Genomic DNA, 17,936 nt, shown 5'->3' with positions numbered 1-17,936 from the left:
CAAGTCTTCAGAGTCTCAGGTGATAAGGCTGTGCAGCAAAGCCAGCTGGGCACTGCTGATACTGCGGGCTTAGGGGATGAAGCCCTGCAGCACCTGCATGGCACTCCCTGTAGTCTGCCATCTTTATGTGCACAGCTGCTGTAGGTGTTGTTGGAGCAGTGGAGCGGCAGTGCGGTGCTGCAGGGCAGCTACACACCCCAGGGGCTCTCCATAGGCTACAGTGATGTGGCCCAAGTCCCACACTCACTTTCTTTCCTATTCCCAAGAATGACATACCAGTAGCAAAATATGTTTTCCCCTTTTCCCAGTGTCCAAAGACAAAGATGAGGTGTCTTAGCAAGTGCACCAGCAATGTGTGGAGCAGAACCGCCGTGGGAGCCACTGTCACACCTGAGTTGATCCGTTTTAGGCTTCCCATGGAAATGTAGCATTTTGACTCTTCGTTAGTAAATCTTTGAGGTTGCATTTGACCTGCTGTTGCAATGTCTGCTGCTTGCTCTTCATGCAGCTAGTCCATGTATTTGTTTATGTAGTCAGTGCTAGGGTTTGATCTAGACAGCTCCGTCATCTTTCCAAGAGCTGCACCATGGTCGGCTGTGGAGAGAGGGTGAGTGGGAGGGGACACCTGTGTCCCACAGTGGCTCCTCCAGTCAGTGAAGGTCCTGAAATTGGTCTCTTCAGCTAATAGGGAGCTTTCCTCAGCTACCGTGTGTCTGGAGAGAGGAAGAGCACTCCCAGGACCTTCAGCTGTGAGACTCTTCAGACGGACCTTGTGGAGACATCTGCAGGTGTAGTCTGGGATGGAATGGCTCCTGTTTGGCTCTTGTTACCCACGTGCAGCATGTGGTTATTGAGCTTATAAGGGAGCAACATAGGAAAGAATCCTGTTCTCATTTACTACCTAATGCTAAGTCATTCCTCCTCACGGGGAAGTGACTAAGCATTGGTCCTGGGTGCTAGGAGAGGAATGTCAGATCTGAAACCAGTGTGAATGATGGACAGCCTTGTTAAACACAGGGCTGCTCTGCAGTGCAGAGGTGCTTGTGAGTTCAGAAGATACCTGCTGAAGGAGGACTGCTTTGCTGTTGGATATCATCAAGCTGCAATCTGCCCGGGCAAGAGCAAAACAGGCAGAGGTGTGTGCTCCAGACTGTGCCAGCCTTTGATTCTGTTCCTGAGGTGAGCTGCGCTTTGCTCGCTGCAAATTCCAACTATATTTGTAGGAATTATTTCTATGAATAACACAATGGTGGTGTTTGAGTCGCAGACAGATGCAGCAGAGCCTTTGCTCTGATCTTTTCAGGAACTCAAGCAGCTTTTTGCCATCCCCACCTGGAGCCATTGAAGCGTGCAGCCAAGAGCTGGACTCAGTGGTCCTCGCAGGGACCCTCCAGCTCAGGAATTCTATCATTTTACAATCACTGAGCTTGGCAGACTTGCAAAGAGTGTGGATGTGACAGCAAGCAATTAGCATGGCCAGCATCAGGAACCCATGGTTATGAGCTTAGGGCTGGTTTAGGTTTGCCAAGCGGGGGGACTAATGCTGGGATCCTTCTCTCCGGCCTGGAGGCTCTCACACAGCAGCATGGTTCTGTGTTTTTGCAGGTGGGTTGGACCCAGGCTGTGCAGGAATCAACTGGGCTCTGCTTCAGCTGCAGTCTGAGGGCCTTTGGCTGCAGCCAGCTGCTGTTCACACAGGGTACAGAAAGCTCCAGAGCCACACAAGGGCCTTCGGGCTCCAAGTGAAACCCCACAAGCTGAGGGGAAGGAAGTGAACATCACCAGAGGTGGGGACTGCACAGCACTGATGTGTGGTGACAGACTGGGGTGGGCGGTGAAGTTGGGAAGACCAAGAATGAAAGATGGGAAAAGCAGCTGAATTTAAAGGAAGAGATGTGAAACCAACAGGATCATCACCCTGTAATTGCCAGCCCAAACAAGGGACGTTTTGACCAGTGACTGCTCTGATCCACTTAACAAAAGCCACAAAACCACTCCATAAACTTAGAAGAACTGCTCAAAGCCACAAGCTACAGGTTCTGGAGGAGAGCAGGACCTTTGCCCTGCAGTCAGCAGCAGTTTCAGACACACCAAAGCCGACACTGGTTTGCTTCTGTATCTCTTGTGGGACGGCCCCAGCCAAATCATCCCTTCTGGTCTGAGGATGAGGAGGGTCAGATCCTTTCAGAGCACCAAACCTGGCAGCCAACCTCATCACCAAACAAGCAGCCAGGATCCAAACTCCAGCACTCTCCATTCATCATCCCACTTCCTCGCTGCAGTCAGTCCGATGCTTCATGAGATTCAGAAGCAAACAAAATCAATACAGTCATCTTGATCCCTGCAGGAACACGCTGTGAGCAACAGAACACCTTCCTGGAAGAACTACCTTCATGAACAGAGGCAGCGACCACCTCCTCCCCTCCTACAGCCTCATTGCTTTCTCCTTAAGTATCACCACACGGAGCCTTGACCCTCCCTGGCACCCAGGCACCAAAGGGCTCTTTTCATGTTTTTTACACCAGGCTGGGAAAGAATCTTGGCTTCAAAACTTCCAGAGCAGCAAGAAGGAAGTATTGGTTCTTTTCACAGACAGCCTTGGCTCTTCCGCTGCTGCCAGTGGGGAACATCAGCAGAGAGCATCTCTAAAGCAGAGAGAAGCACATGTATGAGAATGAAAGAAAATTACATAGATTATTCTATGTAGTATTTGAATGAAGAGGTGAGAAAGAAGATGGCAGTGTCAAGCATGAGCTGATGAGAAGGATTAATTCTCATTCAGTAATATAAAAATGCAGCAGACACTGATGATGCTGTTGGATCAGGGAGCAATGGAAGAGCTGCATAATTTGATAGTCAGGCTTGATTTGCCATTTGAAAGTTAGGTGGAAGATACTACTTTACTCCAGAAAGGATGTAATACAGAAGAATATAAGGCTACAACTCTTCTAAAGTCTGGAAACTAGAGAAGCAACTTGGAATGAGAATTTGATCTTACAATTCAGGATCTATGGAACTGAACCGTGCATGTTCCTCTTTTTATGTTTTAATAAAAAGAGGAAATATTTAATAAAAATAAAAGTTTTGTTAATTATCTATAAAATATATTTTTTATGCAGTCCAAGACAGTTGCGCTTCACTCAGCATGGCCCAGGCAAGCCAAAAGGTTGGAAACCTACGAAAGATGCATGATGGGAATGAAACAGACCAAAAATGAACATTCAAAACAATCCAGCAGTCCAAGTAAAAGAGAAAAATAAACCAACAGTATTTGTATGGTTGGCAGTAATTCAACAAAATAGAGAAAGCTGCCTGAGCAAGAAATCAGAGCAAATAAACTCATTGGGATTACCTTATTTCTTGCATATCAAATACAGGTCATTGCGAAAGTAATTTCATCTCTTTACAAAACACAAACAGAAGGGTTGGGGGATGGTTAGAATATACTCTGAAATGTTTACTCCAGACTGGAACACTTCAAACAGTAGATTAACATTCATGGATATTAGAATTCCCCCTAAATGTATTTGGCTTATTTTTTTAAGTTTATTAATTTAAAGCTGAATTCACACAAGTGAGGGAAAGCATCTTTCTTCCACACAGAGGAATTGGCACCATCTTTTCTCCAAAGAAAATTCTTTAAAAAGATCCAAAAATTAAGTATACACAAATGTATATTCAATACATTTGATTTAATACACAAATGTGTATTCATGCTCTTCTCTCTGCCAGAGTTCTGCTAAGTACACCAGTCACGTGAAAAAAGCAAGCCAGGCCATCCTGAACAAGTACAGTTATTACTGCACAATGGGTAAATAGCAATCAGTCCTAGAGATACTGTTCCTATACAGGGGAGGCAAGACAAAAATAAATAAACCCTTAACCACAATCAAATCCAAACCCAGTTTAAGAAAGCTTGTATTTATTTCAGCCTCAATGGAGTCAGTTTGAAACTGTCAGAGAGACACTGTACACCTATATACAAATTTAAGAACACAACGGAGTAACAGTTACTGTTTATTAACAACCAGTTTTAATAATACGATAAAAGTATGTCCTGAGAAAGGGGAACAAACATGCTTCTTCAAGGTTTTTTAGCTGTTCTGGATCTCAGCCGTTGCTTGATGATCAGATGATCACTTTCCTTCTTTTGTTCCTCAGATTCCTGAAGAAAACATTTCAAAAGTTACTCATCTTTTCACACAAGACTGACAAGCTCCTCTTGACCCACGCAAACATATTTCTTCCCCTAAATGGATTTCAGAATGGCATTTGCTTATTATATTTTATTCAGAAAACTATGGGATACCGAGATCATTTTAATGCAGCTTAATCACAAGGAACAAATATGGAGAATGTACAAAATCCTGTACTGTAAGCCAGCCAAACAAAGAGATCTTTGAGGACAAACTAAAACAGAACAGCAGGAAGACCAACAAGAATGACTTGGTAGAATAAAGAAATACCTCAGTACTTTCAACCTCCTCCTGCAAATAGATGAAACCTCCAGTCTGTTTGGACTCCTTAGTAGTTTATTTTAAGCCAAGACTACAGTATAATCGCTTACCGAAGAAGCAGGTATATCTAGAGGGCCAGAAACGAGAGTGGAATACAGCTTCCTTTTGCATCGTTTTGGCTTGGTCTCTCCTTCTTCGAGACTTTCAGGCTCGTTTGATTTAGGAGAACTTACTGCTGACATCAGCTTCTTGGCTAGAAGAAATTTGTTTTGATACATAAACCAATCAACTTACTGGTTTTGTGAGTCTTTAAATCAATGAATGCAAAAAAAGCTTCGTACCAAACTTGGTTTATAAACGACACGTTAAATTTAAGTGAAAATACTCAGAAATTGTATTTGTTCATCGAGGCTCTTTATTGCTTCTATAGCTGAAACAGTTTATAGGTTCAGGTACGGCAGATTAAAGCACGCATTAAAATGGAGTATGAAAGACAATCATGGCTCAGAAGTCGCTGGAAGTCAGAAACTTCAGCAGGAGTTAAACAACAGGCCTAACTTTCGTGCTGACAGAAGCACAAGACAGAACCAACTTTCTCTGTATACTTGTAGGTTTTCACAAATGTAATAATGAATCTCTGAAGAGACGAATAAATGCATTTACTTCATAAATCAAAGGACAACTTAACATGGCAGACAAGTTCTCTAAGAACACATACATTAATAGCCTACAGCAGAAACAAGCCATTCTACAATGTCTAGAAAACATGGAATAAAACTTATTCTACACCAACCTTTAGAGTGTATAATAGAAGGAGAGCTTTGAATAAAATCTCCAACTTTTTGCAGTGTTTCATCCTTCTTTTTAGTCAGTCTTGAAGCATGTACTCGCTTTCTCAGGAAGTAGTCTTTTCCGGATTTCTGTTCAACAGAGATGTGAACATGTGAAACAAGAGCATTGTTTAAACTTCATTTTAGTTCAACGTTATTTTAAGTTGACATTTTGAGCTTTACTACTGACACCTCTGTTCATTCTGCTGATGATACCACAACGGCAAGTAATGTAGACAGTTTTATACCCTTTAGGGAGTTGTCAAAATCTCAGCTATTTCAAGGCATACGTTTCTTAAAGTTTCTTAATAAGGCAGTAGTTTCTTTAAAAGTAGCTCCCAAGCTGTGGAGTTGTTTCTTACATAAGCTGTTCTAATTACATAAAATAAACAAACATACAAAACAGAAGACAACAGATGGGAAAAATCTACTACTCATACTCTGACCATGCCAAGGATACTGCTATCACATGTGATATCACATCTGTTTTTAATAACTGCCATGCATATTAATGATATGAACCTTAGTTTAATACAAGGGCTTCACTTACAAAAGCACACGATAATACACTAAAGCTTCTCTTCCCAACTATTCAGTGTGCTATATCCTTCCCTCCAAATCATTACACAGTACAGCCATTACACGCTCTGGGGACAGACTGACTTGCCCTTTGGTTAGCTTATGGAATTTAATAGGAAGAGCTCATAAGCATGTAAGATTCCCATTCAGGTATACACATAAGGATAAGACACTGCTTCTTTCGTGTGACCACACAATTACAGGAAGTCCCAAGCTAGCTTCAAAACTAGAACAAAAACCAACCATTTTCTCGTCACTTGCAGAGGGTGAATTAAAAGCCATGACAGATTTTGTATTTTTCGTGTTCTCACTTTTCACAAAATCCTGGGAAAATAAGACAAGTTTCAGCCATGATTCTTTTGGAAAGAACAATTGATGTCACAAAAGTGAACACTTTAAACACCTTTGCTAATAGTAGGGAAGTATTTGCTAGTGGTAACTATTCCACTGTAAATCAATAATAAATAAGCATTCAATTATAAAAACAGGACATTAAGATATCAGTATTAGACATCTCATGATGTCTAAAAAGCTGATTTATGTCTACAGGTTTCAAAGAAAATACACAATGGAGTTAAGAGAAATTCCCTTCTCTTAAACCATTATCACTGAGCTTGGCTACTAGTTTTGTTCATTAAAGCAGTTCATTAATTAAATTCTTCAACTACTTTACTGAGGTAGAAATAGCATTTTTTAGTGCTAGTTTTTAATGCTTTTTTTAATTGTAGAAAGACAAAAAGTAGTCAGAGCCACTTTATCAGGCTCTGCTAAGAATCTGAATGGAGTATCACCACCCACTCTATTTCCAAGAATTAAGTTGGTTAATAAATACTTTGTTTTTAAAATATATGTAACTGCTATTTTATGAAAGTTAGCAATTAAAAACTTATATAGGAATGATTAACATCATCTGCTAACAAAACAATATCCAGAAATCCTGCAGAGGAAGAAAATAAGTTCAATTTGCTGTGCCCGTTTCAGTGGCTCCATGAATTTTTTCCAAGTAACTTATCTAATCATGAGCCACTTCATAAGCATTAACATGAGGAGAGTTTTCAACAGCACCTGACAAAAATTCATCACACAATTGTTTCAACAGCTTTTATTCCTATCAAAGGCTATAAAAACAGGTGATCTGATCACCTTGAAAGGGATAAATAAATTAAAACTTGGGAATTGTTTAGAGAACATGAGATCTTTTCCTACTCATTCCTTATCAAAAGCAATACAATCACAACATTTTCAGATCTGAAGTTTCATACTAACCTCAGATTCATTTAATGAAGTGAGGCTCCTAGTACATTGACGTGCCAAATAATTGTCTTCAGCTTTGCATCTTAATGGAATACTTTCTCCAGTTTTAGTTTTGCTTTGTTGTTTCCTAGGCTGTAAATATTTAAAAGGAGTAAAGATTAGGCTATGCATTAGACCTCCAAAATATCTCGAGTTTTCTAAAGTTACAGTGTAAAACCTCAAGCTCAGACGCCACATGAACACGTAAGCTGAAACACAGCACAAGTGTGGGAAGGTAGTAACATCTATTCATTGTGTGATCTTCAGATACACCCTACTGGGTCTCACTAACAGTCTCAGGCAGTATTCTGCCTCCAAAAGAGAGAAAGCGAGACATTATTTAGGGACAAAATCTGTAACGCTGGTCGTTTTGTCATCCATTCCCCCCATACTCTGCACGCTCACAGCTGCTATGTTAGAACACCAAAGGCTAAACCTCTGCTTAATCTTCAGCATCCACATACGAATACATGGAAAACTGCATGGAAAAGTTCCATAATGTACACAGAGAGATGGTGTTCTAGTAAATAAAATACTTTTGAGAAGATGAGAGCTCATGTTTGAGTGGAAGACAAAAAGAACCAACAAGTACTCATCACTGAATATGCAGTTAAAGGACTATATGCTAAGAAAAATGATTCCAGCTCCAGTATCTCCTAGGAAAACAGAAGAACAAAAAGGGGTTAACAAGATGTTAACTACTGACTTTCTATAAATATAATCATACCTTTTCATTTACAGAGTCATTCCTTCTACTTTATCTTTCTTCAAGTAAAGGTATTTCTGGCAAAGTCTGAGGGCTACTGTGGTTAATGCGTTGTTTTAATTCCTTTATAAAGTCATCTTTGTCAGCCAGTTCTTTTCTTAACTCTTCTATCACAGTTGCATTATCCTAATAAACAGTAAAAACTGCTGAGTTGTGGGATTGGCAAAAGGAATTAACACACACAAGCAGTATTGCAATTACTTAGTAGCATCAGTTTTAGAATTGCAGGCTAGAACACTTAACTATTCAAGAACAGTAACATTTCACGGATTTGTACGGTCACTGTTACAAGTGCAGTAGTCACAGAATTGCCTGGGAAGTTGTAATACAATATATTTTGATTCTTCTATTTTACTTATGTGCTTCAGCCTTCATCTCCCTTAAGATATAATAACCCGAGCATTTATTTGTTCCCAAATCCTCGGTACTGTGAGAAAGTCAGCAGTTGTAGGGGAAGTTTTGCTATGAGAACATCTTTCTTCTCAGAGAAAGTGAATCCAAACATTCTCAAAAGAGCACAACTCATTTAGTCTTCTGTTTAGCTTCTGAAATTCTATGCTACGGCTTAGATTGGCTATCCTGATTTAAAGCTGGATGTTGAAATAAGAAATGCAACTTCCAGAGATCATCCCCCCTCTGCTTTTTGATGCTTCCCTTAATCTCTCTCCACGTCCCCTTCTGTCTTTTCATGCCATTGTAGATACTACCTCAGAGAAAGCAAAGAAAGTAAGAAACCTGAGACAGAACTACTGTCTGAGTATTGAGCCTAGCTTGGGATCCGGAAATGCTGTGAATTATCAGAAAAAGCTACAGATGTCCAGTCTGATTGTAGGATCATAAGCATCAAACTGATATCTGCTTATCTGAACTACTGAAAAAATTGAAATTTTAGTAATTAACAGAAATTCTGTTTCTGAAGAACAAAAATAAAAGCTGGTGCTTTTTTTGGTTAGTTGCACATGATGTCAATACAACAGTGTTCAAGAACAGAACCACACCCAGAATACAAAGAGCAGGTACAGGAGTCTTACAGAATTTATGGGTAGCTAATCAGGAAGGAGGAAAGGAGAGCTGACCTTGCTTGAATCCTTTAAGGCAGATTGTCTCAGTTCTGCTATTTCTGTCTCTTTTTGTATGACATTAGAAGCCAAAGTTTTGAGCTGTTTTTCCAAAGCTTCAACTAACTGATCTCTCTCCTCACGCCACTTTTGAAGATTACGGTCCTTTTCCTCCAGCTGGGCAACAAGTCTTTCCTAAAAGAAGAACAGATGAACAGTGAACATCACCTACTACACACTGAACTGTTCTAACACTTCGGTAGTTAGCACCGTTTTACAGTCTTAGTAAATGTATGATCTATGATATATGTTGTCGGTCCTCAGCAAATTGTTTCATTTCTTTGTTGCGAAGATTCTCAGCTTCTTTTATCTGATTTAGGAGCTCTTCTTTCTCCTCCAGCCACTTTTTTCTATCAGTTTGATACTTAGTCTCACTTTCCTATTTCAAAGAAACCAAAAATGAAATAGTGAGTCATTAAGGAATAAAAGTCTTAAAAGCCAGGTCATCATTAAATAGACTTGTTTCTGCAAGATAACAGAAACATTAGCAGTTTTTACTACAGAATATTCCCAAAGGCAGGTATTGGATAATCATTAGTTCTTTTCCATTAAAAAATAATCATTTCCAGTATTTCTTATTCAGACTGCAGAGCCTCCATAAAACATCTCTTTTTCTTTATAAATGTTCACACAAGCTTTACAGAACTTACACCAAAAGTCAGTATAAGAAAAACTCTTTTAACTTAAAAACTTCTAACACTTTACGCTGCCTTGCAGCAGTTGTAGAAAAACTTGCAGCTCCTTCAGGGTTGAAAGACAAAGAAAAGCAACATAGTTTACACTGTAGGAGTAGTCTCCTTTCCTATCAAACCTACTGGCAGACATTCTCATATATAGGACAGAGCACCTGAGAAACTGCTTGGAAAAAATAAAAGTCTTTTAACCAAGGAAAATTAGTAGACCCGCAGCCCAACAAAAAAGGCTTCCTGGTGATAAAGTTAGATGATGATTTCGATAGTTTATATTAGTTGCCCAAGCAACTAACAGAAAACAGTTTTGACAAATACTCCGTAAGTTACACTTTGCTTTGAGTTAGTATTCCTTTCTTGCAAACAACAATTGTATAAGTATACTCTGCTTATAGCACATTGACGTGGTATAGAATGAAGCAATGAATGTTCAACTTTCCCCTCTTCTTGAAAAAGGGAATTGGCTCTGCGCATTAAAAAAAATATCATGAATAAGCTTACTCAAGGTGAAGGAGGAAAGAAGTTCAGAACCATTCCACTAACAGAGTGGATGTAACCTATTGTATACTCACTTAGAAAACTCCCACTGCCAGCCCATTACTTTTATTTAAAAAAACAAACAAACAACAACAAAAAATAACATCAGATGGGATAAGACAACTAACTGTTCAGAGGCCAGCAAAAGAAGCACTGCTCATGGCAGCATAATGTAGGGAAGGCTACACTTCCTATACTATGGGGGCATCAGTGATGCCATTCTTAACGTACCACAAAAAAGCTGCACCTGGTCCCTATTGCATGTTGCACTGCAGCTTTTACAGGAAGTTTCTGTAATCAATATAACAGTTTACTTTATCAAGTTACAACTTTGAAGTTAAGTTACCTCCAGCTCTTTTTGCAGCTTTATTAATTCTGTACTGTTTTCATTCAAATTTGCCTCATCACTTTTGTTGTTCTTTTGCTGCCAGTCACTATTGCTCTGGTATTCCAGTTCACTGTATTTGTGTTTCCATGCAATCAGTTCTACTCAATACACAAAATGAGGTTAGATAGCATATCATTTCAAATATATATTTGAAATACCACACCAATGACTTTTTACTAAAGCAGCTTCGGTTTTATCTGCTACAGACATAAAGAAATAACAGAAGCCTTTAACTACAAGAGAGTTGTTGTTTACTATGGAACGTTAATGCCTAAGTAACAGTCACATGAAAATGGAAGTGGCTATCACAGTACATCTAAACCCCTTTTGCATCCCTGCTCCCTTTCCCTGGAAAGATTACCTGAAGCTAATTTTTGGTTCTCTTCTAACTGAGCTTGAAGCATTTCATCTTGTTCAAGCTGCGTTACCTCTTGTTCTTCTAATGCCATCTGCATAACTTCAATTGTTCTATCCCTTGCACACAGATCTGAAGGTTTGAAAATTTACAGATGAACTCCCTACTAGCTCCCGTTATTCTCAAATCAAGATTCTCCCATGACCAAAAGCACTTTTAAAAGAAATAGAGCATCTCCATTGAAATATTTACATACAAATATATGCAGATATGTTTTAAAATCGAAACACAGAAGACTCAAAGTCATTAGCAATGTGACAACATTTACACGGATATTCCACACACACACACACACACACACAAATAATGGCTGACCGTCACATAGTTGGTCATAGTCTTTGGAGATATCTTCCATCCTCTCAGTTTCCACCAGCTCCTATATTTCATGTTGAAAGAAAAGCATACAGAGTAAAAACAAGCAGAATCTTTCAGACAGCCTAGAATTAATAAGTTTTTCATAAAGCATAAATAAGGACTCAAGCTGATAAAAAGAATTTATGGTAAGACATTTCAATTAACATATCATGATGTCACTCAACAAGATCAGGTTATATGCATGTATTATATATGTATTTACTATGCAGATTATTGTATTTAAAGCAATCTGCCAGTGCTCTGTAGTGACTAATTATTTGAATATCTTTCATGGTCTACCACTAATTTCAGTTGGCCACTTTCATTTTGCTCCAATTTTTTAATTTTTTTTTGACCTTTTTCCTGTTGCTTGGAAAACCTGCATCATTCATTTAATAAAAATTAAGAGCAAGAAAAATACCTGTTTAAGTTGTTGGATAGTATGGTCTTTATAATCCAGTTCATCCTAAAACTGGTTATTAATCCTTTAAAGTTCTTCCATCTTGTTCCTGAGGGATTCCTCCACAGAACGCATCGTGGACACCTGTAATGTAAGCACAGCTCACGGTTCATTAAAAGACTTCTGTAATCCAACCTGGCCAAATACTTCTTTGTTAAATAAAGAGGAATTCACAAACAAGTGCTGAGTAGGAAAACGACAGCAAGTGCAAGGTTACCAAGGAAGACATGAATTCATTTTTAAGCTTCAATTTTCCAACCCAAGCACACCCAATAAACTTTCAGACTAAGATCCTGCAAAATGGGTTTTAAAATATCTACTTGTTTAATAATTTAATTTTAACTATTAACATCACTGAAGCTGAAATTGAAGAAAAAAAATATACATGCTTATATTAAAGAGCCTCTGGAAATTAGTCTATTTCTCTTCAAGTAAATAGCATTCTTCTTCCCAGTTATCAGCGTTTTTCACAAGACTTAGGTTTTAGGCTTTGGAGTTACCAAGGATACCAATGGCAAGTCACCAGTAACGTAGAGATAATAACAAGTCCCCTCCAGAGGCAGATTAGCTATTCTCTTCACTAACCTTATTCCAGACTACCAACCAACTTTACTTTCCTCTGTTCATTATCTATGTGAAACCATGTTTTAACTTCTGGTTCCCTCTAGAGCTTCAATGGCAACTTTACCTAAGATTTGCTGCTAGCCACACTAGTGTGAAATTTCCAGCTTCATAGTTAAAGTTTGAGAAGTTTTAACAGCAGAAAGCCAAGCATAATCTTACAGAAAAAAATAGCTCAGTTGACTACAAACCTCGCTTTGTACTTGCTGAATTTGTTTCTCGGCATCAGAATGTTTGTCTTTTAGATCTGCATACTCTTCTTCTTTCCTCTGCAAATCTTTTTTCAAATTCAGTACAAGGGCAGAACTCTCAGAAAGAATATTTTCTAGCCTTATGTTAAAAATAAAGAGACAAAGAACATTACTGTTACACTTCTCATGGAAACAGCAATTACAGTTTAATCCATGCCCTGCCTGTTGGTTTCTATTTGTAAATAGACTCTTAAATCTATCTAGACCAGTAACAAGATTTAAACAATTACTTTTGAATTTCAGCTTGCTTCTCATAATCAGATGCTGAAGCAATAAATTATTCAGATGCTATTCTGAGGGATGTACAACAAAACCACCAGCAATCCCCATATTATTCTTTATTTCCTTGCACACTCCTGTTTTCCCTTGGAACTCAAGTAGCATACCAAAGCATCCTAAAGTAGTAGTTTGGCCATTGATAAGCATGCAGATGCATTAAGTCGAAGGGATGTTCCCATTAACTATTTTTAACTCTAGTTCATTCTCAAAGGGCTCTAAGTTAACTCAGTGGTTACTTACGATTCTATACGTTGCACTTTCTCCATCTCACTCTTTTCCTTTTCCCGAAGAGAGTGTTTCATCTGCTCCAAGCTGTTTTTAAGCTGCATAACTTCTTGAATCAGATTTGCTTCTTTGCTACTTAACTCTTCAACCTTTTTGTCTGCATTTGCAGACTTCTCCTGCAGAGTTGCTGTAACTGTCTCTAGATTAACAATAATAGATTCTTTTTCTTTAAGTAATTCATTGAGTTTTGACACATTGTCTTCCATTGTCTTGGAAGCCTCCAGGTGATATTCAAGCTCTCTTATTTTTACCTCACAGTTGGCAACTTCCTCCTGAAATTGTGCAATCACTCTCTGATCTTCTGCAGTCTTTTCTTCAAAGTCCTGAGTTTTCTTTTCTATTTGCTCATGTAACTGATTCACAAGATCATCTTCCTGACTAGTGTGAGTTGTAATCTCACATAGCTTCATTACAAGTTGACGATTATGATTTTCAGCATTATTCAGTCCCACCTTTAGGTTTTCATTGTCTTGAAGCAGTGCTTTGATGTGCTGACTTTTTTGTGAGGAAACATCAACAATACTTCTGCATACTTCCCAAATCTTTTCAAGACTATAGTTAAAGGAGAGGTCCTGCACAAGATCAGAGATGGAAGAAGTCTGTGACTGAATGCATGCAGAACTAATTTGAGATGTCCCTGGCTCATCTTTTTCAGAGTCTGAGGAATCCTTTACACTGACAAAGTCAGTACCGATGGCGTGAAACTCTAAGTGACATTTGTATAATTCATCTAATTTGGTCCGCATTTCTTTTACTTGTGACACTTTATCAATTATATATTCTTTGGCAACTTCTATGTTGTTAGTTAGTTGGGCATTTTTGTTTTCAAGTGTCATATTTATAGATTTCTGTTCATCCAGTTCAGAAGCAATTCCCCGATAGTCAGCTTGACCCTGCAGAATTTGTTCACGGAGGGCATCAGCTGTTTCTTCAGAAAAAGAAAGCTCAATACGCAGGCTTGTTACCTGCTTACTGAAATCTTCTTTTTTATTTTTTTCTCTTCTGCATTGTTCTTCAAGCACAGTTAAATGATGTTCCAAGATTTCAGTTCTTTCCCTCAGTGCTAGTACTTCCTTTCGGTACGTGGAGCACTTTTGTTTCATGTGTTCAATTTTCTTTTGCTCTACAGTGTTCTTTTTCTTTCTCTCATTTACAACTACTGTAAAACAAACAAGCAAACAAAAAAAAAATAGGGAAAAGGAATGTAGCTCAGATTGATTAAAATCATTATTACATAGCAGTTCACAACACCAAGTAGCAACTTCTAAGTGAAAAACTGTCGTAATATGCAAGCCATACCCTCACATCACATAGTATTTGATACTAGTGAAGGAATTAAAGTCCTCTGAACACGTAATCAGGTGCCTCAGATTTCTATACAGAATTAACAGCAAAAGGTTTTCAGTCTGGAAGAACACTTTTACCATGGCACTACTCAAACCTTCCACTCCACACCAGTAGAAAATCTAATTAGATTTAAGAAACATGGGAACGAGATAGATAATTCACAGCTATATTCTTTCTATCTTCCGTGCTTCAGCAATCCCTATAAGGCAGCCAGGAATCACTCCATCTACATCTAAATGGTAGATAAACAGTTCTCTAAGAAATTTCATTCCAACTCACAGTCCTCTTACTTTCAAAAGAAAGATAAAACCCTGGACAAGTTGATCACTTAAGTGTTGATATCTGTCTCTCTTATTCAGTTCATCTCTAAACAAAATATGAGGATTCCTACTTCTGTCTACACTTACTCTTTTGCATATAAAGTTCACTCATAAAGTTGTACAAATTTGCAGATTCAAGTTTCCATAAATATTCCATTAGCTTGGGGCTGTTTTTTTCTTTAACTGGTGAGCAATTAGCTAAAATCACATGCATTTTCTTTCTATCAAAAGCGACTTCTGCTGTATTTCATCATTGCTTTAAAATCCAGTTACGTCCATTCCATAATATGCATACTTTAAGTATTAGAAAAATAAATATAAGTCAAGACTTACTAGGGATTGGGTCACCACAACAATATATTCCATGGTGATTCTTTTACAGTCCTTTTATTACTACAACTACAGAAATGCAGAATTTTATAGCGCCCACGTGCAGCCTGCATTACATAGAGATTCACATGTACTGCATGGAAACAGCCTCTTAACTCATCTAAGGAGTTTTATATACAGCCCTCAACTGATTTAAAAGTCATACTGAAGAAACAGCAGTGGCATATTCCACCCCAAACCAGGTTTTGGGTTTTGACTGCTGCTCCCAGCAACACTAGTGAGGGGAATATGATTTATAAGTAATCTAAACACTTTATGCTGAAAACAACAAGCAAGCACTAAAGCAAGATAAATAAGACTAGGGAGAAGATGTGTAATGTTCAGTCTAGAAGCTCCTTACACAGGAAGTAGAGAAAAAGCATTATTACAGAGCATAGGAAACAAGACCTAAAAGCACAGAGAATGGTGTAAATACCCTGAACTTGAAGCTGAGATAACCTAGCATCTCCTAAAACACTTTTGCTCGTGCTACTTATATAACTAATTCTACAAAAGAACCAGCACAACATACCTGTGCTCATTGTTCTACTGTGTATATTTAACATAGCTAAAGAATACATATTAAGCAGTTTTTGAAATTGGACGCTATTAATACTCACAAATAGAAGAAAATTTTAACATGATTGAATACTCAGTACTTCTTAACAGAAAACTTCACGCTGACATTGTGACTATCAGCTACCCATTTTAATTCCTATGTGGAGTATTGCTGTCATTAATTTTTAAACGAGAGCTTTGGTCATATGATTAGAACAAACCCACTACTATTTGGAGTATGGAGGAGTCCACATCCCTCCCTCAGTCTCTGGTAAGATGCTTATATGTGATGCCATTCAGTGGTCACATTAGGATTCAATATTTATGCCAAATAAAGGCAGCAGGGACAAATCATCCAAGAACAGCATCTCATCCAAAGAAGGCCTTGACTTTCTCCCTTGCACATATTTTGCAAGAGGAATACAAGAAAGGAAGGGAATACAGCTAAGTTTTAGATTTTCCCTTCTACATTGTATATGCCTTCCGTAATTCTAGGAACACTGATGCTCAGCTGTGCCCAGAAGTGAAGTTAAATGCATCAGAGCTTATCCAAACCAGTTTGCTCAAATATTGCCCATGAGCGAGCAATTAGCAGGTCGTCAACAATTTTGATAGTTGCTTCAGGAAAAACAAAACAAACAAACAAACAAACAAAAAAGCAGTTGAGCAGCTGATGCTACTCAGAAGATCAGCAACAGCAGTTGAAACAATCCTAAAGAAACTGCTTTAAAACTATTACCAAATCTGCAAGTGCATCAACAGATGAGGAAAAAGCAGCAAAAAGGAAAAAAATAGTGCAAAAAACTTTTATTCTTAAGCATTCAAAAATGAACAGCATAGGACCTTCTGAAAAAGGGATATTTACATAACAGTTACTTCTATTTACAGTTTAACACAGTGGCTTTTCTCCTTATACCATAAGGTACGCGCTTCACAGCCTTTTGCTTCCTATCCGGAATAGGAAGCAATTTATTGTTTTGGAAGACACCCTGTTCAACGATGGAAGAAACTGTACCTTTCTTTGGAGGTGGCTCTTCCACAGTAGGCTTATCTTCATCAGTACTGCGCTTTCTTCCCACTTCCAACTCAGTTTCCTCTTGTTTCAGTGCTTTAACTGAAAGCACTGAAAATTGGCTGCTTTCAGTTCCTTTATTAGTGTTCTCTTCTGCCGGTTCTGCTTTAATGGTAGTTAAATGGTAGGTAGTCTTTTCCTGTATTGATATAAGATCAGTTACATTGAAGCTTAACAAAAGGAGCACTTAAGTCTCAGTAATCTTCTGTAGGCAAATATTTACACAAAACCATACAGCTAAAATATTTACCCGGTGACTCTATAGACATCAGTTACAAATCTCAATAGCAGACAGAACAAGTACACCTTCAGATAATGACAAGTGCAATACTCGGTAGAGTATACAAGGGAAAGCAAGAGCCTAGCAGGTTACAAAGTAAAAGACTTGCACACAATCAAGAGTTTACCAGTTTATCAAAGAATTTCCTGTTTCCAAGAAGTCAACAAAATTACAAACATGGTCAAAGAGCAAATGGTCAGCTCTCATACAAGTTCATCACATCACACTTCTGCTAAGCTGCTAAAATCACTTTCATCGTGACAGATAGAATCCAGCCTTAAAGCTTAGTCAGCTCTGTCACGCATATTTTAGATTGTGTCCTTGACCACAAGTGAAGCTTCCTTACTTACAAGATGACGATTGTTAAGCCATGCTGGCACTGCCAAGGACTGATTATTCATCTTTAGTAACTTATGAAAAGAAAAGCCTCAGAAGTGTTCAGGCCACACAATCTCACAGATAGAGTTGGAGCCTTGTTCTTGGAAGAAGTAATAGGTGAGGACATGACTACTCATCACAGTCAGCTTTAATACCATGGAAATACTAAGTTGCAGTGATGCAGACAGTCAAAGACTAAGAAGGGTCAAGTTGCTAAGCTTACAAGGTTAGAGATCTGAGTGACAGAATTAACTATAAATGTTTTCAGAGCTACTTCAGGCTACCAAACA

General features: G+C 38.4%; 2 protein-coding genes across 2 annotated transcripts in view; both read right to left on the bottom strand.

Moving 5' to 3' along the window:
• LOC146752310 (cytosolic carboxypeptidase 4-like) overlaps window positions 1–17,936 on the bottom strand; it is a 268,713-nt gene that overhangs the window by 146,108 nt on the left and 104,669 nt on the right. The gene's annotated exons all lie outside the window — the stretch shown is intronic.
• Window positions 4,005–17,524, bottom strand: LOC146752312 (kinesin-like protein KIF20B). The gene is made up of 13 exons (XM_085532024.1): window positions 17,519–17,524; window positions 16,932–17,127; window positions 13,278–14,481; window positions 12,699–12,837; window positions 11,848–11,970; window positions 11,388–11,448; window positions 11,019–11,144; window positions 10,616–10,755; window positions 9,002–9,422; window positions 7,133–7,252; window positions 5,251–5,377; window positions 4,568–4,710; window positions 4,005–4,165 (listed from the first exon to the last, which is right to left on the bottom strand). The coding sequence occupies exons 1-5, from the start codon at window positions 17,522–17,524 to the stop codon at window positions 11,914–11,916; spliced, it is 1,602 nt and encodes a 533-aa protein (XP_085388150.1). The 3' UTR covers window positions 4,005–4,165; window positions 4,568–4,710; window positions 5,251–5,377; window positions 7,133–7,252; window positions 9,002–9,422; window positions 10,616–10,755; window positions 11,019–11,144; window positions 11,388–11,448; window positions 11,848–11,913.

The sequence above is a fragment of the Coturnix japonica genome, unplaced genomic scaffold, assembly GCF_054131305.1.
Source record: "Coturnix japonica strain WE unplaced genomic scaffold, WE-NBRP24 Scf046, whole genome shotgun sequence".
Lineage (NCBI taxonomy): Eukaryota > Metazoa > Chordata > Aves > Galliformes > Phasianidae > Coturnix > Coturnix japonica.
This window is presented reverse-complemented; position numbering and strand designations above follow the sequence as displayed.